We start from the raw sequence: 27,999 nt of genomic DNA on the forward strand, positions 1-27,999 counted from the left end.
GAATAACTACTATTTAGCCTTTATACCTGAACGGTGGTGAAGCTGCCTAACGTGTAGAGGTAGTGTCACCGTGTTGGATGTGAAAGAAAATAACTCACAGGTTACCCAGCCGGGTGCTGTGAATATAAAATTCAAAATTCGAGTATAATTAATAGTTAGAATAATTTTTAAGCGTACAGAGTATTATTTGTACAAATAGTTATCACTTACCCCTTGTGAGGGTTGAATAAGGCCATACACCTGCCAAATCGATGTTGGTCGTTATCTTATGCATGCGTCATAATGAGTAATCTTTAGGCGTAAAACAACGATATGGTTGCGGAGGGTTGAGGGATTAGCAGTAGTCAGAATCCAGCGGGCCGTATTCTGGCTCTCACTGTACTCGAACGATTCGATAAACTGTAATATAATTAAAGAGAAAGCCTCATAAAAAGGTAACTCATATGTCTCTCACAAACGATATACAAAGTTAGAGAGAGACGTTCTTAACTCTCTCTAAGCGGTAAACAATATTCTTTCTTTGTTATAATTAATTGAAATATCGCCTTTTGCGGACCATTGATATAGGTGCCGAATTTACACCAATATGCAATTATCAGGAAATGTACTGACCAGCTATGGACTCAGAAGGTGGTTATTTGCGAAAAGTTTGATCAAATGATCTATGTTTTACAGGAAATTCCAAAATTATTTTGAATGATGTTGTGATACACTGCCTTTTTCTAAAATGGTTTGCTCTGTCTGTAATAGGAAAGATATATTATTGGAATTTGTATCTAAATTCCGCTCGTAGTATATGCTATTTTTCTGTTTCATTTTTTTAGATGGGGCCGATCGTGTGCTCTCGTAAATAATATTAACGTGTCACCGTATATTGAAAAGAAGTATCTACATAATGAGTTACAATGTTCATTGTAACTTTATTGACAATCACTTGCCCCCTTTTTTTGCCTGCTCCTATTTGACTGGAATGCAATAGGTTGCCTAGCAACACAAACGCTGATCCCTGTATTTTGCCCCGTAAATGCGGCTTCCGGATTCGCTATTTCCTGTCCTACCATCTTTAAATACCGTGTCCTTTCCACCAATCTCGGTGATTGTACCACACGGAGTGAAAGACGTTCCTCTGTTGTAGCGTAATGCGGAATATTCAGACACCGTAACGGCTTCGAGAAGAAAGCGTAAAGCTAGAATGTCGGAGCGGAAGTAAGAGGTCTTGGCTTTGCCAAGATGAGAATTGAACCTAGGGTCCAATGGATCTGCAGAATCCGATGTGTCGACTGAAATGAAATTCAGAGAGATGACAAACTGATATGACAGATTCAGCGCATACCGGTACAGTATGCACAACAGTGGAAACAAGCACCATAGAACCTGCACCGGCTAAGGGACGTGGGATAGCAGTGGCAGGATACCGACCAATGGTCAGAAAGTATTGATAGTACCAGGAACATAATATATTCCAGCACGCAGTCGCCCCTTATCAAGACAAGAGATAGGGCCGACGGTAACCATGATAGGTTCCGAACACAGGACTACAGGAAGAATGATAGTCATATGGAAAACAGGTCCATAAGTATACCTTGAGGACGGTAGAACCACCCGAGGTAGAGGAAAAAAAATCCTTGTAGGGTAGTTCGAGCAGCCACAGAGGGGAAGGATGCATTAGCAGGTAGGCAACTGTGATAAAGTGGGGGTATGTGGAAAGCAGGACACTCACACATGAGTTTGCCGGCTGAGTTGACCTGCACGAAGCCACACCGCAGGAAGGGACGTGCTCATGCGAGTCTGCTGTGTGAGGAACACAAAGTTGATATAGACTAAGAAGAAACACGTGTAAAATTAGGCTTTACGTGATGAAAGACTTGGGTACTTGAACGAACCCGCAGTTATATGGAAGCAGAAGTAGACAGGGCAATGTCCAGAGCTGCAAGCGACATCAGCTAACCTCCCAGGAGGAGCTAAAGTCCTCCGGTAGACAGATGAAGAGGTGGAGCCAGACACCATAGTGGGAACATTTAGGATTTTCCAAATGGCACAGGGACCCAAGAAGTGAGTACCCTGAAGAGAACACTCGTTTGAGAGTGCTACAGCAGGAACCCAATGCAGAAGTGTGGAAAACACCTGAGCAGAATGCATTAGGAACAAACTTCTGTTGAGGAAGTGGCCAGAAATGGGGTGCATAAGGTAATGCACAGCATAGATGTACATGGGGCAAAGATGCCCCGTTTAAGAAGAAGAAGAAGCCTAGACAGGGCTGAAGTACGAGAAAGTAATACCCAACCCGAATAGTGAAGGGTAGAACCAGCACCGCAGAAGTGGGAGAAAGAACGTAAACACCCTATGAAGCGAGTCATACCAGGGTGCCCTTTAATCATGCGCAACAGGAAGAGCATGTCACGCAGCGACTTCTTGCTGGTGATAACAAGACAGGGTGTCAGTTGTGGAAGAACTGCGCCTGGACGGAACCAAACAAGGCTTCCAGGGGACAGTGGCTGTTAAAAAATGGGAAACAGCCAACGCCTGAAAGTACTACGGAGAATCGTAGACCACAAACTTTGAAGCGCAAAATCACGACACCCACATGTGGGACGCATACAGCAGAGAAGAAGACAGGGTGATCTAAAAAAGATACCCTATGAATAATACTCCCCAGGAGTGTACATTATTAAGTACCCCACATAGGGTAAGTCTTAACCCCGGCAAGGGGTTAAGACCAACCAAGGCAAACAGAGCGGCACATCCGCCCAGACCATCTGGGTATTACGTCATGAACCCAAAGTCCTAAACAAGGAAGGCAACTCTGCCTCTTAAGGCACATAGTGTGACAAAACAGGCCTACAAAGCCGAGAAAGCTTGGTCGCAAGGGCCAGCGAATCACGGGAGACCAGAGATAAGGCGGGAGACCGCTGAATCAGTGTGACAAGCAAAAAGTCTACACAATTGAATGGCAGATCCTGCAGAGCCTCCCAAACGTTGTCGGGGAAACGACAATCCAGCAGCCACGCATGGTGGCGTAAAGCAACCCACCGTGCCATTGCCCTACTAACAGAGTCGGTAGCGTCTATGGCCGAACGAATGGAATATTGTGCCAATCCACGCCCAGCAAGAAGAAGACACTGCAAGTCTGCCCTGGGTGCTTCCAGGAGAGAAGGAAGAATGAGCTCGACCAAATCCCAAAGGGCAAAGGAAGCACGTGCGAACATGCAAGACGTGTTTAAGGCACAAATGGCAGCACTGGCGGAGGCAAAAATGTTGCGTCCACAGGTCTCCATCCACCGAGCTGCCCTAGTGGGAGGGAGCAATGGTAAAGCGAAGGAAGGTTGTAAGGCGAAACCCGCCTGAACAACCAGACCCTGAGCTCTAGGATGAAGAGAAAAGCAGACTGGATTGTCCGGGGCAGGACGGTGCCGGCGAGCAATGGCTCTATCAACAGGGTCACCAGAAGAAGTCCGCGCCCAGGCCCCAAGCATGACATCAAATAAAGACCCACCAAGGGGCAGCAAAGGCTCTACATCCACAGGCTCCATATGGAGGAGATCCAGTAAAGGATCAGTGGGAAGGGAAACCCCACGGGTTTGCAAGTGGAGAATATCCGCAGCCCTGTGAATAGCCCTTGCAAAGGCCGCACTAGCCTCTGTCGCCATCCTGGGAGGCGACAACAATCCGTCGGTTGGGGACGGCTGAAGGCTAACCCGTTCACTAGAGAACAAGAGTGGACCAGCCTAGGGTTAATCCACGGGCCAAGGAACACTAGTCACTTGCATCAAGGGGCTCGTAATCGACCCTGGGTATGGTGAACCCGTTGTGAGCTGATCCTCCTGTAACAAGGGATCCAGCGTCGTCGTCCGGTGCTGCCTCAAGTTCGAGAACCGCGAAAGGGGACTCGACGTGGGCGCCAATGGACGGCGAATTGACCTCCACCTGGGAGGAGGAGGAGGAGCTACTGGGCTTGTTTGGGAGCTCCTGCAGTACAGGAGCCGTCAGGGCGTGGAGCCCGGCGCCGCATCTGACGTCAGTGCAGGAAGCCACACGGGGCTATGCGTTGACTGGATGGGCGGCCTGGACAGACAACTGGTTTGCCCCTCCAGGTCATGTCCCGTTGGCGTCGTATCGACTCCGGAGCCGGAGTTGACGCACACAGCCAGCGCCGATGACGAATCCGCTGGCGAAGATCCGACATGAGTGCCTTCCTCCTCTGTGGGACCCGTAGGCACACTAGGGAGAAGGGGTAACCCAAAGAAAGGCTGGTGTGCCTTAGAGTAGGCCTCCATTTGGGTTCTAGTTGCTCCGACACCCGGGAAGGGTGGGTATGGGGGAGACGACTGCTGGGTGCCCGTGCCTGGCCAGGACCGAGAGCCGAAGGCCCCAGAGTCACGGTGACCGGAGTATGTCCTGCGCAACTTACGCTTATGTTTACCTGTCTTCGAACGACGTTCACGGGAATGACCCCGCGAGTGACGCAGAACTGGAGGGGAAGATCGACAGTGTGAAGGAGCAGGACCGGACATCCGGGTGGCCAGCAGCTCCATACGACACTCCCTAAGGGACATAGGCTTCTTGACAGGCGTCGCACTATTCGGAGTCATGGTGCTCTCCAAGGCACCACATACAAATTGCATGTGGATCCGTGACCGACAAATGTCGCTTGCAGGTCTCACACACCTTAAATTCCGAAGGCATCGCACACTGTTCCGTGACGCCAAAGGTGTCAAAAAGGCACAAAAAAACAGGCCAAGGAACCACTGGTTTTCCAAGATCCGCTTTGAGACGCGGAAAAAAAGAAAAACTAACGACAGCGCGCCGGGTGGGGTATATATGGCTCTACTGACGTCACATCCATGGACGACTTCAGGGCGGAGCAGTGCGGCGCCGCCCCCCCGGCGCGCAGAGGTGCTGCTGTGGAAAGGTTTCCGGATCCAGTCTGACGCCTGGGGATATTCTAAGTTAAGGAATCTGCGGCTAGATGTCTCTATCAGATATTAGTTTATCTACCCATTAAAGGTGTAAGGCAGAGTAAAATAGATCCGGTAATCTGTTCTCCAACTCAAGCCATTGCTCACTCTGGAAACATGAAAACATGCTCCAGAGCTCAGGTTAACCCCAACAGGGGATGGACCACAGAAAAACAAAGAGAGCTCTATACATGATTCACAGGTAGCTTGAGGATATTCCCTCAGACCCCTTAAAGACTGCTTCAGAAGTAGCATGACAAGCATTTCCAATGCAATAGGTCTCGCATTACTGAAAGTTTGAGCTATGGTGTAACAAATTAAATTTGAGTAATTGAGAAGTTTAGAGTCCCTCCTCGTGTATAATTCATACCCCCTTTTTGTTTCTTAGATAAACCAGTCCACGCCCTGAAGAGAATCCCACAAACCACCTTGGGAATCAAAACGCGTCAGCATTACATAACACGGGGACGTTCACTTTTAATTAGGTTTCCCCCAATAGAAATGTTATTTGAATTGTCTCACTACTCGGCCTAATGTCTCGTTTTGCCATGGGTAGCAGCTTCTTGGATTTGTTACAAAATGTGGATGCTAAAGGTTGTCCTAGTAGCTGCTCCATTGGTGAACTAAGACTGGAGATATAATTTTTAGATAATTGTTGTTATGTGTCACGCTTCATGTATTGTTTGTTACATCACATTACTTTTTCACTAAGTCTCTATATCTTTGTTTTATTTGTTGCCTTAATGTGTATATATTGCTCTTGACTGAAACGTATCCGCACTTAACTGACCCGTGATTAAATGTGGAGTGAAGTGTACAGAACGAAGTAGCAAATAAATGCTTCAAGCCCATATCAATTGAATTGATGGCCTTTAGTCTGTCAAATTGGTTTAGCAGTATTTGAAAGTGATGGCTAGGACACCCCCTCCCATGTCTCTTAGTTCATATCCCGAATACAGCATGTCTCGAACAGACAGCGCAAACGCTGCCTAGGTGAGTTCTAACAACAACAAAAAAACAGGTCATAGGCATAGAAGTAGGACTATAATATGCATTAACTATCAAAATAAAAGTAGGACTCTAAGATAGGTGTCATAGACCTAGAAAAAGGACTACAATGGCAGCCTCCTCCACAAACACAGATGCTTGCAAACTGCAAGGCATACGTTTAGACCATGTCAACCTTTTTCACTATTCTAAAATGTTAACAAGGGTAAAAATAAATTCTTATTACTATAGACAACCCCAAACACTATATTATGTTTTAAACCCTGAGATTGAGGGGGCTGATATTCTAGCACGCTGCACCATGTTTATCTCACAAAAGTGATGCAAACCCAGCACAAAGAGTTGTCTTGGGTTTTACTTTCCAATGTAAATCCTGATTTGCATTGGAATGTAGCCATAAAGTAAAATAGTGCTAAACACTACTTTGCGTCAAGGAGGCATTTATGGGGATCCCATGCAACCATATGAAAAGCTAGAACAGAAGTTGCGCACTCAAAATTTCTCCAGGTCAATATTTTAAGCAAAATTAGTTGGTGCAAACGAATGAATCCCCCTGAGTAGGGAATTCAAATCGTAGATAATGATAGCACGTTCCTGAATAGGAAAATGTCTTTCGTTTTGCACTCAATCTCAGAGATATGATCTCTTTTGTGAAATTAAACTCAGGTAAATCGGAATTTGTTCAAGTATAACTTGAGTTTATGAACCGTTGTTCAAAGTTAATGAAGTCAAAGAATTGTATTCATTCTTTATCAATGCATCATATATCCAACTGCCCAATGCATTTCGGGCTTTTTTAAGCCCTTCTTCAGGGGCGGTACTCTGAAAGGATAAGGTATAGGGTTCAGTATATATATACATTTTATAAACACTCAATAGAAAAGAACAATTTTTATCCAAACAATTATACAGTAGATTTTGATTGTAACAAACATGATCATGTTGAAACAGTATTAAAAGTAATACGTTCGTAATAAGTAAAAAAACACAATGCCAGTGTTGGTAATTACCAAAATGAAGGTACACTACACATCAAAGTGATGTGAAAATATCCACTTGTATTACATGTTAAAACAACATACTGTGATGTGCATTTACCAAGGTCATAGGAAATAGTGAAGCCGAAATGGACCAAGAAAGTTTGGGTGGTAGTGTAAGTAAAAAAATTAAATGAAAAAATGAAAATGCCATATAGGACAAAGTAATGTGGTGTGTTTTTGCCAAAATTGTAGGAAAAAGTAAAGACGAAATAAAAAGAAAAATCTGGATGGTGGTGTGGGTAACAAAAATACATACAGCGTGGGGCCTTTTAAAAGAATACAATCACTATCTGACAAGTAACGGAAGATCAAACTTACAGTTGGTATGGTGATGTGTAGATTCTCCTGAACCCGGGAGAATCAAATCGGAAACGCTCCGGTAAGTGTAATGGATGGTAATCATGTGATATATAGACATGTGATAAGGAAAAGTGCGGGAAAAGGAGAACTACAAAGAAAACAGACTTGTAGTTCCAAGAGGTAATCATGTGATATGTGATAAAGAAAAATGCAGGAAAAGGAGAACTACAAAGAAAACAGACTTGTAGTTCCAAAAGGTCAATAAAGTTTAGTGAAACTACACGTGCAAACAAAATATAAAATAATAAACAAAAGTGAGTGCAGTTAAATCTGTAAAGAAATTAGGCCAAAAGTAAAAAGAAGAAAAATGGAATAGACAGCGTGTGACACCGAAGAAACACATGTAATTCGAGTGATTCGAACCAAAAGCGATAGTTCAAAAAATGTAAGATATTACCAAATCCTGGAGCTTGTAAGGGAGCGCCAATGTGATAGTGCAATAGTACATGTGTATAAGATGAAATTAGTAAGTAGAATAAAATAAAATAGAATAACTGTAAGGTTCAACATGAACTGTAAAGTTACACAAGGTACTAGGGTATCACAAGTCGGGTGGAAAGTTCAAATCTCCAATTTAAGGTGAATAAAGGAGACCTTAGTTACAGAAAACAGCCCAGATCATAACGCTCGTTGAGACCTTTCGGATGTATGGAATTCAGCTTGTGGATCCAAAATGTTTTTCTTTGTAATAGATATTTACTATTGTCACGACCTCTCAGCTGGGGAATCTGTTCAAGAACCAAAAATCGCAGTTGACAGATGTTATGCTGATGCTGGTGAAAATGAGTTGCGATTGGTGATTTCGCCTGTTTGGTACGTATATTGCTTTTGTGTTCATTGATCCGTATACGGATTTTTCTCTCAGTTTTGCCCACATAAACCAAACCACATGGACATTTCAACATGTAAATGAGATTCTGACTATTACATGTGGCTGTAACCTTGAGTTTGATCGTGTTGCCTTGTGAAGGATGTTGGATGTTGGTACCTTTGATGATAGAGTTACAGTTACCACAGTTAAGACATGGTAAAGTACCTTTGAAAGAGCTGGTAGTGAGTTCATCACTGTGAGACAATATTTGTTTGATGTTGCGTGATCTTTGGTAAGCAAATCTAGGTGATATTTCAAAGATGTTATTGAAATCCATTTCCATGCTTAACATAGGCCAATACCTGAGGATGGTTTTTTTTATGTTGAAACTTTGTGTGGAAAATTTTCACACAAATGTCATTCGTTGATCTGAAGTTTTTGGTGGTTTGGGTGAAAGAAGCATCTGTCGAGTAGATTTGTTAGACTTCAATATGGCGCTGTCAAGAACTTTGGTAGGATATTTTCGTTGTTCAGATTTGGAAATGCAAGCGGATTTGCTTGATTCAAACAATTCATTGGTACTTGAGATTCTTTTCAATCGTAGTAGTTGTGAGTAGGGCAAATGATTCTTGAGAGATGGTTGGTGGAAACTGTGAAAGTGCAGGAGATTATTGCGGTCAGTAGGTTTAGTGTAAACCTCAGTGGTGAGGTTTCCTTGGTATAATGTGACCTTGGTATCCAGGAATGTTATGGATTCTTTGTTTATACAGTGAGTGAATTGAATTCGTTGGTCAACTGTATTAAGTGATTCAATTAATGATTCCAGATGATCAATTGAGCCATTCCATAAGATAAAAATGTCATCAATGTATCTTTTATAAAGGGTAAGATGTTGGGTCCACTCGTGTTTGCAAAGTATGTTGTCTATTTCAAAACTGTGCATAAAGAGGTTCGCGTATGTTGGGGCGGCACAATTGCCCATGGAAGTTCCGGAGCATTGAATGTAAAATGTTCCTGCCCATTCGAAGTAGCTGTGATAAAGGGTGAAATGCATGAGTTCCATCAGAAATACTTTTAGATTCTCTGGTTTGTCTGTGGTCATCAGAAATGACTCGATTGCCTCAATGCCTTTATCATGGGGTATGGAAGTGTAAAGTGAGTTTACGTCAATGGTACATAGGACGGTTTCCATGGTTATCAAATTTTGAATGGACTCCAGGATATTGAGAAAATCAGTAGTGTCCTTAATGTAGGTAGTCATCGACTGAACAGAAGCTTGTAGATGTTTGTCCAAGTATTTCCCTACGGGTTCATGTAGTGAGTTCACTGTAGACACAATGGGTCTGAATGGCGGTCTTGTGGCGTTTTTGTGCATTTTGGGGAGCATATAGATATAGGGTGTAGATGGGTTGCTTTTGATCAGATATGTTTTATCTTCGTCGTTGATGACACCCTGTTCTAAAGCTGTATTAACGATGGTTTTTAGCACAATCATGAAATCATTGGTTGGATCCGTTGGGGTGGGCATGTATGTATCTGAATTGTTGACGTGATCATTAACATTTTTAGTGTAAAAGATGGTATCCATAATGACCAGTGCTCCACCTTTGTCGGCTTGGCGTATGGTAATCTCTGGTTTGTTTGCTAATTCTTTTAAGGCTTGTTGTTCCTTTTTGGTTATGTTAGAGTATGCCTTTTTGTTATGGTAGCCAATTTTTTTGAGTTCCTTATTAACGATTGTTTCGTAAGCATCCAATACTTTATGACTCATGGGTGCTGTGAAGGTGCTCCTGTTGCGAAGTCCCATTAGGGTGTTCTTCCGTGGTACATCTGGAATGTTAAGGATGTTTCGAAAGTAGTGTTTAAGTCTCAGTAGACGCATGAATTTAAAGAAACTTATATCAGTTTCTAATTGATTGGAATGGTAGGTGGGAACAAAGGAGGTTCCTTTTTGAAGTGTAGCAATCTGGAGTTGTGTAAGATTATAAGAAGAGATGTTTATCACGAGGTTTTCTGGCTGCGCGTGCTCTTGGCCACTGATTTTGTTGATGTTTTTCCTCCTGGATCTCCGGGTGGCCTTGTGCCTGCTTTTAAAAAATGAGATTGTCCCGAACTGCTGGTTGTTGGGCCTTCACTGGCTGTATGCTGTGGGTCTCCTGTCTCTGTTGATCTAAGATTTGGTTGTGAAGTTTGGGGTGCTCTGGTTGTCTTTTCTCTACTAGATGAGTCATCGGAAGATGTAGTGTCTATATCCGATCTTTGTCCTGTGTGTTGACGTTGTTGTCTTTTGTAAGCATAGGCTTCTGCCCATGTGTAGACCTCTCCTAATTTATAATCCGTACTGTCACGTTTAAATTTTCGTGTTTTCCTTTCATTAATCTCTTTAGTATATTCGTCAAGTTGTTTGTTAAGATCTGCAAGTGTTGCATTCCAATCAATGTCAGAGATTTTACTAGAAATTTCTTCACGAAGTTCATCAATTTCTTTCTGAAGGTCTACAAGAAGTTTGGATAACTCTTCTACTATTAATAATATTAGATCCAGTGAACACTTATTGAGTATTGCTTCCCATTTTTCTGTGAACCGTGGATTGTTTTTACATAGAGTCGATTTAAGGGCTATTCTTAACCCTCTTGGGATCCTTTGTACCTTGTGGTAACGTATTAATGTGCTTGCATGGAGCTTTTGATTGATAGCTCGTTTGGAGGTATATAGTAACTGTCTGATGTTAGATTGAACAGTTGTTGTACTGTGACTGGACCGTGTGGTATCCTCAAAGAGTGCATAAATGCGTTGAGTTTCTTCATTTGTATACGTGAACGTTTGTGTTCTTCGTTCAGAGGTATTCTCTTCTTCATCCATTTATATGTTGGTGCGCTTTCCGTGTCACTCAGGAAAGGGGACTCATATGAAAAGCTAGAACAGAAGTTGCGCACTCAAAATTTCTCCAGGTCAATATTTTAAGCAAAATTAGTTGGTGCAAACGAATTAATCCCCCTGAGTAGGGAATTCAAATCGTAGATAATGATAGCACGTTCCTGAATAGGAAAATGTCTTTCGTTTTGCACTCAATCTCAGAGATATGATCTCTTTTGTGAAATTAAACTCAGGTAAATCGGAATTTATTCAAGTATAACTTGAGTTTATTAACCGTTGTTCAAAGTTAATGAAGTCAAAGAATTGTATTCATTCTTTATCAATGCATCATATATCCAACTGCCCAATGCATTTCGGGCTTTTTTAAGCCCTTCTTCAGGGGCGGTACTCTGAAAGGATAAGGTATAGGGTTCAGTATATATATACATTTTATAAACACTCAATAGAAAAGAACAATTTTTATCCAAACAATTATACAGTAGATTTTGATTGTAACAAACATGATCATGTTGAAACAGTATTAAAAGTAATACGTTCGTAATAAGTAAAAAAACACAATGCCAGTGTTGGTAATTATCAAAATGAAGGTACACTACACATCAAAATGATGTGAAAATATCCACTTGTATTACATGTTAAAACAACATACTGTGATGTGCATTTACCAAGGTCATAGGAAATAGTGAAGCCGAAATGGACCAAGAAAGTTTGGGTGGTAGTGTAAGTAAAAAAATTAATTAAATGAAAAAATGAAAATGCCATATAGGACAAAGTAATGTGGTGTGTTTTTGCCAAAATTGTAGGAAAAAGTAAAGACGAAATAAAAAGAAAAATCTGGATGGTGGTGTGGGTAACAAAAATACATACAGCGTGGGGCCTTTTAAAAGAATACAATCACTATCTGACAAGTAACGGAAGATCAAACTTACAGTTGGTATGGTGATGTGTAGATTCTCCTGAACCCGGGAGAATCAAATCGGAAACGCTCCGGTAAGTGTAATGGATGGTAATCATGTGATATATAGACATGTGATAAGGAAAAGTGCGGGAAAAGGAGAACTACAAAGAAAACAGACTTGTAGTTCCAAGAGGTAATCATGTGATATGTGATAAAGAAAAATGCGGGAAAAGGAGAACTACAAAGAAAACAGACTTGTAGTTCCAAAAGGTCAATAAAGTTTAGTGAAACTACACGTGCAAACAAAATATAAAATAATAAACAAAAGTGAGTGCAGTTAAATCTGTAAAGAAATTAGGCCAAAAGTAAAAAGAAGAAAAATGGAATAGACAGCGTGTGACACCGAAGAAACACATGTAATTCGAGTGATTCGAACCAAAAGCGATAGTTCAAAAAATGTAAGATATTACCAAATCCTGGAGCTTGTAAGGGAGCGTCAATGTGATAGTGCAATAGTACATGTGTATAAGATGAAATTAGTAAGTAGAATAAAATAAAATAAAATAGAATAACTGTAAGGTTCAACATGAACTGTAAAGTTACACAAGGTACTAGGGTATCACAAGTCGGGTGGAAAGTTCAAATCTCCAATTTAAGGTGAATAAAGGAGACCTTAGTTACAGAAAACAGCCCAGATCATAACGCTTGTTGAGACCTTTCGGATGTATGGAATTCAGCTTGTGGATCCAAAACACGCTGCACCATGTTTATCTCACAAAAGTGATGCAAACCCAGCACAAAGAGTTGTCTTGGGTTTTACTTTCCAATGTAAATCCTGATTTGCATTGGAATGTAGCCATAAAGTAAAATAGTGCTAAACACTACTTTGCGTCAAGGAGGCATTTATGGGGATCCCATGCAACCATCCATGGATTTTGATGGTAATGTCTAGTGGGTAAAGAATTTTACATTGTTAAAGCATAGTATTTTTCGACTAGAAGGGGTACCCTTCCATAACAGAACCTATGCTTGACATGCACACACACTTGCACTATGGTGAAAAGGTGTGCGCTCTGGTGCAAAGCAGTCTAATGTGTGCCACTGCTAGGGATAGAGCAGCAGAACTAGATGTCGGAGGATATGGCGCTGTTGTACTGTCACCATTTCATGCAACGCAGCAACTTTGGTTACTGCGCTGTTTGAAAACTCAGCAAATCTGCCCCTCCGTTTCTCCAGGTCAGACACTCTTAACATATAATGGCCAGCAGTATGAATTACATGTGACTCCTACACCTTGTTGCCTACATCCCATGTAATATTTCCTGTGCCCTGATTTGCATGCTTGTATAATTAATGGTCTCTATATAATAAGCAGGAATTATGTGGCAGGGGAGCACTAAATTATGTGCCAGGGTTGATTAAATGATGTAGCAAAAAAAGGCAAATTAAGCGGCACATGTTTCTAGCATTCCTTCAATATTTTGTTGTTTTTACACATGATCATACTGTCTGGGCAAAGATTTTGCCTCATTAGTACCAGTTTAACAACCAAAAACTGTTTATTTGGACTCCCCTCCCAAAGATCTCTATAGTTATTACCACTTCCACACGCCCTCTAGCATATACGACAAAGGTGAGCAGATAGGCTGCAATTCCATCCCCCTGGGGTCATTCAAACATCACCCCCTCACACTCACTTACCTCACCTCCTGCCCATACGTCACCTCTACAACAATCACATTTACCTCCTGGTTAGGCTCTCCCGTCTGAAGTGGACCAGAGCTTTCCCAGCACTCTTGTGCACGTGCAGAGTACTTGAAACTTGATGCTTGCATGTAATGACCACTAATGTATAACTTTCCTGATTGTAACTGTTCGCACCTCTTCAGGTTCAGGCAGAGTCTGGTCACCTGATTGTATTGTATTTGTGGGAGTCCATTTGTAAACCAGGGTACTGTAGCCTAGTTTTGCCATCCCGATGGTCCGGTGGGATGAGTGGGAGGATGATTTGAAGTTGGGAGAGTTGCAAGTTGATTCCCATGACCACCACGTTAATGTGGGGGTGGAAAGATAACTACATCAACAAGCATTTAATGCAATAGGTCTCTCATTTACTAGAGTTTGAGCTATTGGCATTGTAAATGACAATGCCTTTTATTTAAGTGTTGTTTTTAAAACAGATATATAAAAGGCATTGTCATTTACAATGACAATAGCTTAAACTCTTGCAAATACGAGACCAAATTGCATTGCAAATCCGTTGGGCGCCCGTGCTAAAAATACAAAAAAAGCATTAGGAGAGAGCGTGTCCTGCCTGCATTATCAGGCAGGACAAAGCCATCTGAGGAAATATTGCTCGGAGGCTGTACCGAGTAACAACACTCGTAACATGGGATTTCACCATCGGAGGTTACAAAATGAGACAAGGCAGTAGTAAGGAGGGACTACTAAGCCTATTGACCAATGAACAGCCACAGTTTACAGTGGACAAAGACAGAAGCCAATGAAAAATATGGGCAGAAAGTGGGCTATCTGAATACAGCATGCCTCTCAGAGCAGCGCATGCGCTGCTCAGGCTCAACCTAAAAATTACTTCTAAGTCCCTTACTTTTAAAGCAGGGACAGGGTGTCCTAAGAAGGAGGCCACTTGAAGTGTGAGCTTTGAATTCTATTCCACCCAAGACCAGGAACTCAGTTGTGCACACAAAACCCAGCCCCTCTTTCACACTTACCTCCTGCTCCTCAGTCACTTGCTACTCCTACATGGGTCCAAGAATGTTTTTACAAATGGCTGGTATTTTGGGGGGAGAAGATAAAACTCATGCCAAACAACAAATAGAAAATGTCACATAACCATTTAAATACTAACGTTGCAAGTCTTGTGCTGACTTGCAGGCTGGGTGGCTGCCATAAAGATACTGGCTGAAGCAGTTCTGATACGGAGTCAGGGACCTGAATTGCTGGTGCCGTTAGGGCTGGGGAAGGGTCATGCAGGTTGGTTCCACTCCAAGCCCCTTTCACTTTTGGCTGCTGCTTGATTTTGCTGCAGTCTGTACGCTCTCTCACCTTAAAGGACAGACCAGGGTCCCACTGGTGGCTAGCTGGCTTGCTGCATTGTAAAAAGAGAAGGGAAATCCAGAGAGAAAATGTCTCTCTTTAAAAGATTTCCCTTCCTGCTACAATGCTCACCTAAGTTACGTCACTCCGTTACTTCTTCAGTAGTGAAAAGTGAGCATGCGCACATCTATTTTACACCAGTGAGAACAATCAACAAAGACACTACCCAAAAACTGGGACCTCCTCTGCTTAACCCGAGCATTACACAAAAATCAGGACATTTCTTTAACTTGGAGAAGAGTGTCGGGACACTTCTCCAAAAATCAGATGGTCTGGGGAAATCTGGGATGTGTGGTCATGCTACACTAGTGTTCACGGGAGTCCGTGATTTTGTGAAGAGTTCTTCCCAAAGTCTACATTATTGCTGCTGGTACATAACCCTATGATGCTTCTGTGAAGTGAGAAGATCATTTCACAATAAATGGGTATCTGTTTTACTAGATAATCATTCTGGGCCCAGTTCTCATATTCGTGGTATCGTCTAGGAGTTCCAGAAGTTGCGGCTAAGGGTTCATCCTGTTTCTCCTCCTCGGATTGTTTAGAGTCGTCAGATGCAACGTAGTGTGGACTGCACAAGTGTCACGACCCTCTCCTGCTCCCTCTCTGTCACAGCCCCAACTTGCTTCCTCTGCATGGTGGTCTAGAGCGCAGGGCTCATGTTATTTCACAAAGTTGTCTAGTGCGTAGGGCTCATGTTGCTTTAACCCTATGGTGCCCTATGCACGCTATGATATTCCTGAATGATGCTTCCCCGGCATCCTCATGACACATGTTCACCCAACACCACTCATGACTGATGGTGCTCCAGGATCCATCATAAGGATAATGTTGCTTACCCAGTAAACATCTGTTCTTAGCATGTACAGCTGTAGATTCACATGCTTTGCATACTTTTGCCATCTAGTGTTGGGTCCAGATGTTTGCAATTTGTTTTTCTTCAAAGAAGTCTTTTCCAGTCACAAGGTAGGTGACTCTTCCTTTCGGTGATAGTGCGCATGGGCATCGACTCCATTGTTAGATTGTTTTCCTGTAGAGGGTGTGAATGGAGTTAGTAAGTAAAGAATGGAGATGTCCATGCATATGTGTGTAGAATAAGATAGAGAACTGCAACAGTTACAGGTATCCTGGAAGGGGGGTGTAGGAAGGTGGAATCTGACTGCATGGTTACCCCCACTTTTTCCTGGTCTTATGCAGGTTTTCAACTTCGTCTGACTGGGATCCTGCTAATCAGGACCCCAGTCTATCTGCTTTCTCCCTAAATTGATGGCATGTACTTAAGGTACACTCCAGATTGGATACTGGGGTACCCTTATCAGTCCATAGTATATTGTATACTATGTACCCAGGGCATAGGTACCCCAGAGGCCTCTCAGGGACTGCAGCAAGTATTATACCACCCCTGGGAGACCATTCAAATTGACAGCAGCCTGTGTAAGGTGGTGCATGCACCCTTTACTTAGATATAGGTTCACTATATCTACTCCATATCACCGCACCGCTATTAGTCACCCCTATGGCAGGCCTTATCAATCCTGAAGGCAGGGTGCTGGGTTTTATGTATGAGCAGAACTCTTCTGCAGCCTTCGCAACCTATATTCCGGGGTTGTTTGTGATGCAGCCAACCACATATACTTAAGTGCATAGTAACCTTGTGCTAACTTTAATGGAAACATGCCGTGTTGGGTGTCAAACAGTTTGGAATCATACCTTCACACCAGTAACTGGTATGGGAGGTATGATTCTACCCTCCTAGAGGGAGAAATATGACAACACCGGTACACCCTTTTCCAGATTAACAGAACCTGGCATCACAAAATGGATGCTGCCAGCCACAAACACGAGTCTGCCCTGCTGCTGCTGGATGAAACTCCGGCTGGACAATAGGTTTCCTGTCACAGGGAGGTGTCACCACCTCCCAGACAGGCTTTAGTGTACTCGGCTCGGTGGGTGCACTCTGAGAGTGCTTTGATGTCTGCACTGGGGGCACATTTGGTGTCCCTGTGCATAGTCCAGCTCAAACCGGTTTCAGGAGCCATTTGCTCCTGCTCTGGCACGAAACTGGACAAAGGACATGGGTGTAGCCACCCCTCTGTCCTGACCCTCCCAAACGTGGATCCCCAGAGTTTGTCCCACCCCTTCCCTGGCTATAAAGTGGGAACCCCTGACTACAGCACTTTAGATTTACCTGGACTAAACTCTGCTACAGAAACCAAGTCCTTCAACAATCTGCACGATGCTGGATGACTGAAGAATCTGCCTTGGAGTAAAGCAGTCAGGCCCGGACTGGCCGTAGCGGGCACCGGGCAATCCCCCGGTGCGCCGGATGGGTTGGGGCCGATTTTGGGCCCCTGGGGGCCGTTTTTGTTACAGGGCCGTTTGTGCAGCATAGCTGCAAAATCGGCCCTGTAAAAAAATCGGCTGAAAACCGGCCCTGGCAAAAAGCTCGGTGGCACCCCCAAGCCCCGGGGGGGCCCGCCGAGCACTTTGCCAGGGCCGGTTTTGGTTCCCAGTCCGGCCCTGAAAGCAGTTACTCCCCTGCAAGGAGGAGAAGGGTTAGTACCCACATTTTTCCTTTTTAAAGGTTTGCATTTTGTTGTCACCTTGGTGGCAATATGTCGAGTTGTTGGATAAAAAAGTGCTCCTGTTGTTTCGGATCCGGTTGGGAGGGCGGAACATCGAAATGGTGCTCTTTTAGTGGACTCGGCACATCCATTTGTTTTGGTGCCGAAGTCGTCGGTGCCGATGTTTTGGGTGCCGGGGTTTTGGATGTCGAGGATTTCGGATCCGAAGGTATTTTTGGTGTCAAAGGGGGTGGGGCGGAGCCTGATTTTGACTTTGATCCCAAAGGTTTCGGCTCGGTGCCAGATTTCGAATGGCTCTGTTCGTGGCCGGAAGGCTTTGGTGTATGCTTCGGTGCCGAGCCGGAAGGGGGGGCATCAGAAATATGGTCTTGTGCCGACTGTGGCCCAGAGGTGATGGTTGGACCAGAGCCTTCTTCTTGGGCTGAGGTGGACTTTGGGGCAAGGGAGGATCTGTACTCATAGTACGCTGCCTTTGCAGGATGTCTCCATCCCCGTCAGAGCCGTAGTCAGAGATGAAGATCCAGTCGCATTCTTCCTTGGCTCTGCATGTCGCGACATCGAACCCGACGGTCGCAAAGCGTTTTCTTTGATCGGAAAGCCTTACACGCATCACGGTCCTGTTCTCTGTGCTCCAGAGACAAGCACAGGTTGCACACTTCCTGTGAGTCGGTGCGCAGAAACTTCGTGCGGCATTGAGGGCAGAAATTAAATGGAGGTGTAGTATCCTCGTTTCATGTTTATGTATGCCATTTTCCACCACATGCTCAGTCAGTGGAATGTTACAGTGAAAATGTATTACGGAATGTTAGGAGTCTGTGAAGAAAAGCCACAGTTGAGAATGGGCTGAGCAGCATCCTGGCTGCTCCTGGTGAGGCTCATCTACATATCTTCAATAATTATCATGAACTTCATCAATCTGTGTGGACTTGATTACTACAGGAGGCCGTTCCATCTACTGCGAGGTGGACTGATGTGGGTAGGCCCGAAGGCGTTCCACGAGCTACCCGATCGAAAGAAGGATTTTTCAGTAAATACGATACACGGAGAATGGAATTACATGATCAAAAAGAATACTGTTGAGGGTTAGTGTATTGAGCACCGAGGGGAACTGGAGAAACGTTGTTGAACCGGAGCGCAGCAATTCATGTCCGAAACCGATGGTGGAAAAAAATAATCTAACAATAGAGTCGATGTCCATGCGCACTATCACCGAAAGGAGGAGTCAACTACCTTGTGACTGGAAAAGATTTCTTCGAAGAAAAACAATTTGCAAACATCCGGACCCAACACTAGATGGCAGGAGTATGCAAAGCATGTGATCTACAGCTCACATGCCTCGAACACATGGTCTCGGTGCCGACCGTGGCCCAGAGGCAGAGGTTGGACGGGAGCCTTCTTCTTGGGCTGAGGTGGACTTTGGGGCAAGGGAGTTTCTGTACTCATGGTACGCTGCCCTTGCAGAATATCTTTGTCCACGTCAGAGCCGTAGTCAGAGATGGAGATCGGGTTGTGTTCTCCTCGGCTCCATGGCATCTCTTGTTCTGAATCTTCTCCGATGAGGTCCGGAATGCAACCGGTGTGTTGGCTCTGCATGTCGCGACATCTAGCCCGATGGTCGCAAAGCGTTTTCTTCAATCTGAAAGACTTCCATGCATCGCAGTCCTGTTCTCTGTGCTCCGGAGACGAGCATAGGTTGCACACTTCATGCTTGTTGGTGTGGGGAAACTCCACGTGGCACTGATGGCAGAATTTAAATGGAGTACGCTCCATCTACTGTGAGGCGGACTGACGCGGGTAGGCCTGAAGGCCTTTCACGAGCTACCCAATCAAAAGAGGGATTTTTTTCAGTAAATATGATACACAGAGAATGGAATTACGCAATCGAAAACAATACCGTCGAGGGTGAGTGTATTGTGCACCAAGGGGAACCGGAGAAATGGTGTCGAACCGAAGCACAGCAATTCATGTCCGAACCCGATGGCGGAAAACAACAATCTAACAATGGAGTCGATGCCCATGCGCACTATCACCGAAAGGAGGAGTCACCTACCTCATGACTGGAAAAGACTTCTTCGAAGAAAAACAAATTGCAAACATCTGGACCCAACACTAGATGGCAAGAGTATGCAAAGCATGTGATCTACAGCTCACATGCCTCAAACCCAGTGTTTCCCTCAACACCACTCATAACTTATGCTTCCCCAGCACCCCTCTTACCTGATGTTCCTCCAGTCCCTCATGACTGATGTGCACCCCAGCATCTTCATGGCTAGTGTTTGCCCTGCACGCTCATGACTGATGTGCACCCCAACATTCCTCATCGCTAGTGTTTCCCCCACACCCTGATGACTAATGCACACTCCAGCATTCATCATGGCAAGTGTTTCCCCAGCATTTCCACTATGCTTGAACCCCTGCAAGTGTTACCCACATTCCGTGAACCAATGGATGAACTAATCTTTGCTGTTCCTATGGCCTTGGTGTAGTTTCCCACTAAGTCCCCCAGTATCCCATTAACCCATGGCAAGCCTTGTCATCACCGTTACTGGGGCCTTGGTGTTGTTTTCCACGATGCACGTTCTAGTAAAAACATAGATTTGTTTCCTGTTATTGGGTTCTGATCAACAAGCTTCACCTGCCTATTCTGTAAGGTCATAGAGAGCGTACTAACACATGTTTTCCTAAAGGTTCAAGAACCTTTCAGACGGCCATGTGCCCCACGTGCTACATATTCTCTAGCTACATTCATTGAGTCTTCGAGAGAGTATATATACCCCGCCCAAATCCAAATCTTGGCTTGGCCTCACTCCCTGTGGAAGGAACTTCATCCTCCTTTCCACTCACCTGAAGAATCCTGCCAGAAACAAAAAGCGCTTCAGTCTCCTTAAAGTTCATCTGAACCAGTGGTTTCCATGGCATCCACTCCCTCAACGTCTTCCTCCTCGCTCCCTCCTGCACAGCTACTCTGGACTCCCACATCTCCCTGAGTCAAAGCTTCAAGATCTTCTAATAACTTCGAACAAGTTGAAGAACTAGGCTAAGTACTTGCTATCAAGTTAGTGCACACTAAACCTCCTACAGTAGTAAACAGAACCAAGTATCCCCATCTTCAAAGATTATAGACTTGTCCTCCATTTCCTCTCTGTGAATTACTACAGCACTCCTTGTGTGTTTATACTCCAAACCCTTCCTACAACCTTACTGCTAGAACTTTCACATGTCCAGGATTAAAAAGACTTTAGTCCTGTGCTTCTCTGATGAACAGTAGCACCAAGAGAAAGCAGGTTCAGAGTCTTTGATATATCCATCAACCTTGTATCCCACTCTCTGTTTCGAGTGTATCCTTAGGAGTGCAACTCACTCCAACCTATGCTCCGAGTGTATCCGGAGGAGTGCTGATAACTCAAATCTGTATTTTAAGTTTATTTCTAGGAGTGCCACACTCCAATCTGTGATTTTAGAATTTCTGCTCTCATGCTGAGCTGCCGACAAAACTTTGCATTGCATCATTGCAAAGCCAGAGGTTCTGGTCAGGTGCACATCTACCTCGCAAACGTTGATGGCCTCAGAACTGACATATCCATTGCGCTGTTTCACACAGCCGCTGAACAGATCAGTACCGCAAGAGACTGAGCAGATCCCGTATCACAAATCTCACTTTTCTTATTTTATCCCGACCCCCTTTCCCTAGTAAAAAAGTGTGAGCTTAGATGTTTTGGTTCCTTGAATTGCATTGTCTTTGGGTGGAATAGGGGGTTCAGCATCAGCTCCAGTGTCATCTCCACAGTTGGGACCGGGTGAGTGCCACCTTTGGCACCATCTTCCTCGCCACCTGCACTGATGTGTTCTTCCTCAGTTGAGAAATCTGCCTCTTCCGCCATCTCCATGGAGTGAGCTAGATGTCGGTCTTGTCGAGAACAACAATTTTTCTAGTTTTTGAACAGGTTGCAGACCATGCAATTGTGTTCTTTATGTTCTGGCAACAGGCAAAGATTGCAAATATTGTACCGATCTGAGTATGCATACTTCGCACTGTAGGCACTTTCGAAAGAGTGTATCTTTTTTACCTTCCATAACTCTCAGCTGCGGTGGTGCTGAGGAAGGAGCGCACTTAAGGCAGCCGCCTCCATCAATGTTATGAAGAAAGTTACTGGATATGAAGTCGACGGTCTCTGCAAAGTCTTGTCGTAACAAGTCAATTCTGTTCAGCATAAGTCGTAAGGGCACCGAAGTTGCATGGACCTAGGGCACTACCTGTCTGAACCTGATGGCAAAAAAACTCATTCTAACAATGGAACCGTTGAGCATGCACATTCACTCAAAGTGGAGGAGTCTCAACATCACATCAGCAACAAAGACTTCTTTGAGAAACACAAGTTGTAAAGTCTGGGCCCAACACTAGATGGCAGGAGTGTGCATACCATGTGTATCTGCAGCCAACACATGCTACAAATATACAATTTTCCAGCCACTCACCCTTATCCCTCCCATATTTACAACTAAAACATATACCTATTTGTGTAGAGATCTACGCACTGAAAAGATAGGAGAAGCTGTGGCATAGATCTCGGCCCACAGGTTTGTAGATACCATTTTGACTGCATGAGTAGTACTAATGTGTTACCACTTTACATACTGCCAAAGGCTGTTTGTGAATGGGCTCTATGGATTGATAAAAATGTATCTGTTAGTCTGGACAAGTTCATTGGTCATATCATGATCCTGTTTTCTGCATGATGCTAGTCCAACTGGGGTCTGTGTTTCTTTTTCTCTTTTAATCTCAGAATTAGTGCATGGACAGAAACACATGGCAGTAATTGCCTCATTGTGCTTCCGAGCTCTGCTGTTAGCAAAACATGCACTGTTAGTTTTCGAATTAAGGTATGTGCAGAAGGCATGAAAAAAAACGCACAGACCCATTCTGCATTGGTGCAGTGCAGTGGACGGGCTCATGATGCAGACCCTTGAGCTTAATTGACAGACACATTTAATTTGACAGGACACTATGCATAAAGGCAGTAGAAGTTAAAAGCATCTTCCCGAGCAGTCACAATTCCTTTTCCATGGTAGAGTACATGATTGATGTCATGTTTTTGCCTTTTCCGGCTGTGATAATAGTTGTGTGATTTGTATCTTGCAAGAAGTGCTATTTATATAGATCTTGGCTCCAACGCCCATGTCAGGCCCTTCCAGCCAGTGTTGTATTCTGGTCGAGGGTGTTCAACTCATCAGGTAATTTGTGCTTCTGACAATGCAGGTTGGTTCCAACGGTGACCTTTAGCCACGTGCTTTGTGATGCGCATGCAAGGTGAAAATTATTTGATAATGTCTTCTTTACCAAGGCATCATTCCATAAAAAGTAAAATGCTGAATAAAATAATAGCACTTGGCTATTTTTATGTAAATTAAAGAATGCCCTTTTTTGTTTATCTAAAGTAACAAAAAAGTCAAAAGAAAGGATTGTTTGCGAAAATGTGCATGTGTTCAATGCACGTAACATTAACTATCATGCCTAAAAGAATCTATAAAGCAATGAAAACATTTGAGGGAAGGGCCTCACTCATCTTTTAATATTAATGTAAAAATAACAGTTATATAAGTTCAACGCAAAGTTCTTTGATGCTAAACAAAGACCACAGGTTCACTGGGTCAAAAGCAGGATTGCAAAGCATCAAAATGTAAACACTGGTTAAATAGACAAAGCAAATAAACTAAGTGCTGTTGGGGAGTTGCAAAGTAAAGACTATATTGAGGAATAGTCGCCAGGTGGGTGGGTCTCAAAGACATCAATGGAATGTTAAAATACTTCAAAGGAGTGACAGAATGGAGGGTAAAGTCATGAAATCACCAACAGTTAACACCCCAAATAAAACTTCACAATGCAAGACATGCACTTAGAGACTTGGAAAAGAGATGCAGGCAATGACAGATTAAAAGCACAAGAAATGAATCACTGCACTTACGAATATTATGATAGACAAACTGTATGAGAGAAAGCCATGACATATGACTTTTAATGAACAGACAACATCGATTAGTTATAAAAATGTTTATATATAAATATATATCCATTTACATCATTTATTGAAATATATAAATCTTATTTTACATGTTTGTATGACAAAATATCAACAGGGGCATTATTTGAAATAACAGCTGGTCTGTGCAAACCAGTCATATCATGAATATGCTTCAACCATTCGTCAAAATACCAACAATTTGGGAACACTTTAGTTTTTTTTATTCTAAAATATAACTTTCAGGCATTCAAAAGTGCAACAGTTAAAACATCTGTGTACTACATCACAGTCAAAACAATTGTAGACAAAGGCAGTGATACAGCTTGATGTAAGTTTCCGGCAGTATTCTTATATACATATTGATGTATGACAGGACATGGCAGTTTCTGTTTCATTGTCAAATAAGGGTTATTTATTAAACGGCTAGCCAATTTGTAAAAGAATCCGCATTGGTCAAAAAAAACAAATTGTGTTTACTTGTTGAATTCTGATTGTCAACGTTCAGGTATAAAACAGCCGCCTCTTCGGTTGCCAAAGCCACTCGTAAAGGTAATTGAAAAAAATCCATTGGGAATATTCAGTATTAAAAAACAAAACAATCCAAAGACTGTCCTTGTCTGGATTCAAAGTGAAAATCAAAAAGGTAAATTGACATTGCGTTATAATCATGAATCGCAGATCAGTCCTGAAATGGGTGAGAGATTGGAGCAAATGCTGCGAGGCATTTGCTACAACCTAAAAGATGAAGAATCCATACGTATTTCAAGTTTTCCATTGGTGCAAGTTGCAGTGAGTGGTGCCAGAGATCACTGGCCAGTCTGTACAAAAGCTTAAAAACAACTATTCATGTCTAGGATTTGACAAGAGTTGCTTTCATTGGTACCTTTACATAGAAGTGACCGAAGGAAAATGTAAAATAACCTTAGGCCTCTAAAGCAAACTTAGTACATCCCAAACAGTTCTTTGTCAACTTATGTGGTCCATGTCTAGTAGAATTGTGGAATGAGAAGAGATTTTCTTCATAGCTTAAATTCTAATCCAAAAAATCCATGTTGCAACATTCATATTAAGCATTGTACAAACAAACAGAAAATATGGTCCCTTGCAAGTCAACATTGCAGTCCAGTTAAAGTATATTATATTCTTCCCTTTGGTCCCTCATGTAAAATGTGTTTATAGGTGAAAATTGCCATGGATGATTTTTGCACTGGATACTTTAATACTGTTAATTGTCATTTTACATAAACAAAATAAATATCCAGCCATAGATCTAGACAGTACAACAACTTGCATTTGTGTTGCTCAATAAAACGAAATGCGCCTTCAGAAAGATATTATTGCACCTTTCAAAATTTCATACCACACACTTCATAAAAAGGCCAGCCGAGCAATTTTGCAAAAGCTACTTAATTAGGGTGAGAGATGCTTCCTAAAATAGGTGGATAAACACAAATATCTGTGTCTTGCAGCGGTTGGAGAGACAGATATGGTTCAGCACTGGAAATGAACCCACATTAGAGTGTGTAAAGGTCTAGGTGGGAGAAAGCCCCCAAAAATAATTTTCATCATAAAAAATCAAGACTATGGCATTAATGAAGGGTGTTGGCATATGTGCATCTAAGTAAGCTGTCACACATCAGCGGGATGAGGAAAGTAAAACAGTCCTAAAAAAGAAAACAGCAAAATTGATCTAAAGTTAAAATGCACTGAATGACAGACAGGATTGTTTAAAATGCTGACATGTAATGTTCGAGGACTAAACAGATAAGTGAACAATCTAATGTGCATGCCCTTTGCTAAATGCAGGGATGCTCACATTGGATTCTTCCAGGAAAAAAGGTATGGGTCAGTTTTATTTCTGCAGTTCCATATTTGCAAGAGGAGTGTGCTCTCTACGTAGCACCTTCTTTATGGCTTACACCTACACCGCATGGAAGATCTTGTATTGGAGCAGTGAAGTCGGTAACAGGATCTCCGAACATTTCAGGTAGAGGTGTTTGAAATGGGGACTGGTACATAATGCTCTGACCATAGTGGTCTAGGTTAAAGAAAAACAATGCTGGCCCTCACTAGGATGAGAAAATTGACCTGCCTTAACAGCCACAGGATAAAAGAGTGGTGGGTCCAACTGGAGAAGTGGATGGATAGAACATCTCTATACGCACACAATGCAACCAATAGGAACAATTACATTGAACACCTATCACACATCCAACAAAATTCAACTACACCATACAGGTGGATATCATCATTCTCACAAGAGCGCTCCCTTTCTACCAACAACAAACAGTCAACACATTACACGTTAAACTGCACACCCACTGAAAATAGGTCAGATATTGCATATATCTGGGTATGTAGATTCTCTCACCAGCACACATATTATTAAGTAAAATACACAACTCAACAAACATCCCAGCCTTCACTTATCTGTGCAGAACTGTGCCGAAGGGAGCAGTATTTAGAAGTGCCTGCAACAGTTTCACTAGATAACGGACGACATTCAACAAAGCACATTCGATACAACACAGAACACATTTACAACACAGCTCAGATTTTCAACACCTTTGGTAATCACCAAGATCACCACAGTAACACCAACAGTAATACACAATCACAACAGAACAGAACAATCAAAACAATGCACATACATCCAGCACAGCCCAAATGCACCACAAAATGTTGGAACTCGCCACACTCACGACAGCACTTCACTCCTCATAAAACAATTACTGACTTCAAAAACAACACATAAATCACTACGCAACACCCTCCCAACACCCCACAGCCAGACAAAAGTAAAGGAATATTGTGGTCTTTACCAAAACACAATAGTCACAATTACCACATATGCAAACCTCAAACTATGCAATGCTCATACTAGTGCTTGAGATGGCAGGTACCCAAATTGGTAAAGAACACCAGCTTAAACTAAACATATACACACAAACGTAACCACACTCACACTACTGATGATTCTACTGAAATCAGAAAACAGACTCCACTTTGTGAAGGAATCCTTAACACCTCGGCGAGTTGATAACTGTTTTTAACAGAGCTGCAAGGCCATATTAATGCAAATAAATGCCTTTTAGCATAACATGTAGTGGTCGGAGCAGTTCTGATTCAACAAGTTGACTAAAGTTAATCTACTGAATATAGTAGCTGAATGTTGTTTTACAAAAATTAATTTCTTAATTCATGCATTCACAGAAACAACTGTATGTCTACTTCAAAATATAATTTCGAGCACTGACGTTACTGGGCACATTTGCAAAACTTTTGTGCTTTTTTTCGGAGTACAATGTTATCAAAAATACATTTACTATTCACATAGACACTAATTATAAATGTACAAAACCAATGCCATTCACAATGACTCGGCATAACATATATCATTTACCCACAGGCTATTTTAACTCATGATTGTTAATAATCTCATCCAGTCTTCATCTGAATGTACAACAAAAATATTCATAGTATCTGTACCTTTTTTGTTTAGAAAGTGGTTTTTTTGTGGGCTGTGTAAAAACACTTTAACAGTAGTCCATCTTGTTCCCTTGGAGAAAGCACATGCAGACTTTTGATTAAGTCGTGTCCTCTAGAAAATGTCTAGCTGCATTCTCATCTTCCCTTTTAAGAATTCATTGTTGAGAGAAACCTATTTACATATGTACAATATAAGAATCAGCCACATCAGGGTCCTGTTCTCCAGAGGTACAAATGCCCTTGAAACACAAGTTCTTTATGGCTTTTTTACTTTTGTTCATCCACTCAGTAAAACCATTACAACACTGAGATGGTTCTGTACCAAAGGCAGAGGCTGCATGGAAAATACTGTAACTTGTTGGCAATGATGTAGCAAGAATTCAATGGTCCTAATGCAAAGAAGGACAATGGTGCCAGCCTCTGGACAGTCATATTCTGGGCACATTGAACTCCTCATTCTTCTGGGCCCCAGTGCCACTGCACCTGGTGCGCTAATGATTGCTATGCCCTTGTTCTTGTGTGTGCTTATAGGTCTTTGTTAAGCTTACTTCCGTACTTGGGCCCTTGAATCACATTTCTTATTTGTATTTCAGTATCAGTGGTTTTCCGGTAAGTCAAATACAGCCAGCATAGTAGTTTTCTTCTATTTGCTGGAAGATATCCAAATTCACCACAACAGTTACAAGAAGCTATCCTCCACCAGGTCTGAAGAGTCCATTCCAATGTCGTCCATCATCTCAATATCCTCGATAGTCTCATCCTCCCGCTTGATGAAAGTGGAACTACTGGAACCAGTTTCGATGGCACTTTCATCTGATGTCTGTGAGCTGCAGAAATGCAAG

The 27,999-nt window shown here is 42.8% G+C and overlaps 1 protein-coding gene across 2 annotated transcripts in view; it reads right to left on the bottom strand.

The window, feature by feature from the left end:
• Positions 1-23,682: 23,682 nt before the first annotated feature.
• The window catches only part of PDGFRA (platelet derived growth factor receptor alpha), a 75,575-nt gene continuing 71,258 nt past the window's right edge, over positions 23,683-27,999 (bottom strand). For both annotated transcript variants that reach the window (XM_085642093.1, XM_085642092.1), the window contains one exon: positions 23,683-27,984. In XM_085642093.1, coding sequence (XP_085498219.1) covers positions 27,837-27,984 — 148 coding nt within the window. In that variant the 3' untranslated portion in view covers positions 23,683-27,836. The remainder of the gene's footprint in view (positions 27,985-27,999) is intronic.

The sequence above is a fragment of the Triturus cristatus genome, chromosome 2_2 (genome assembly GCF_964204655.1).
Source record: "Triturus cristatus chromosome 2_2, aTriCri1.1, whole genome shotgun sequence".
Taxonomy (NCBI): domain Eukaryota; kingdom Metazoa; phylum Chordata; class Amphibia; order Caudata; family Salamandridae; genus Triturus; species Triturus cristatus.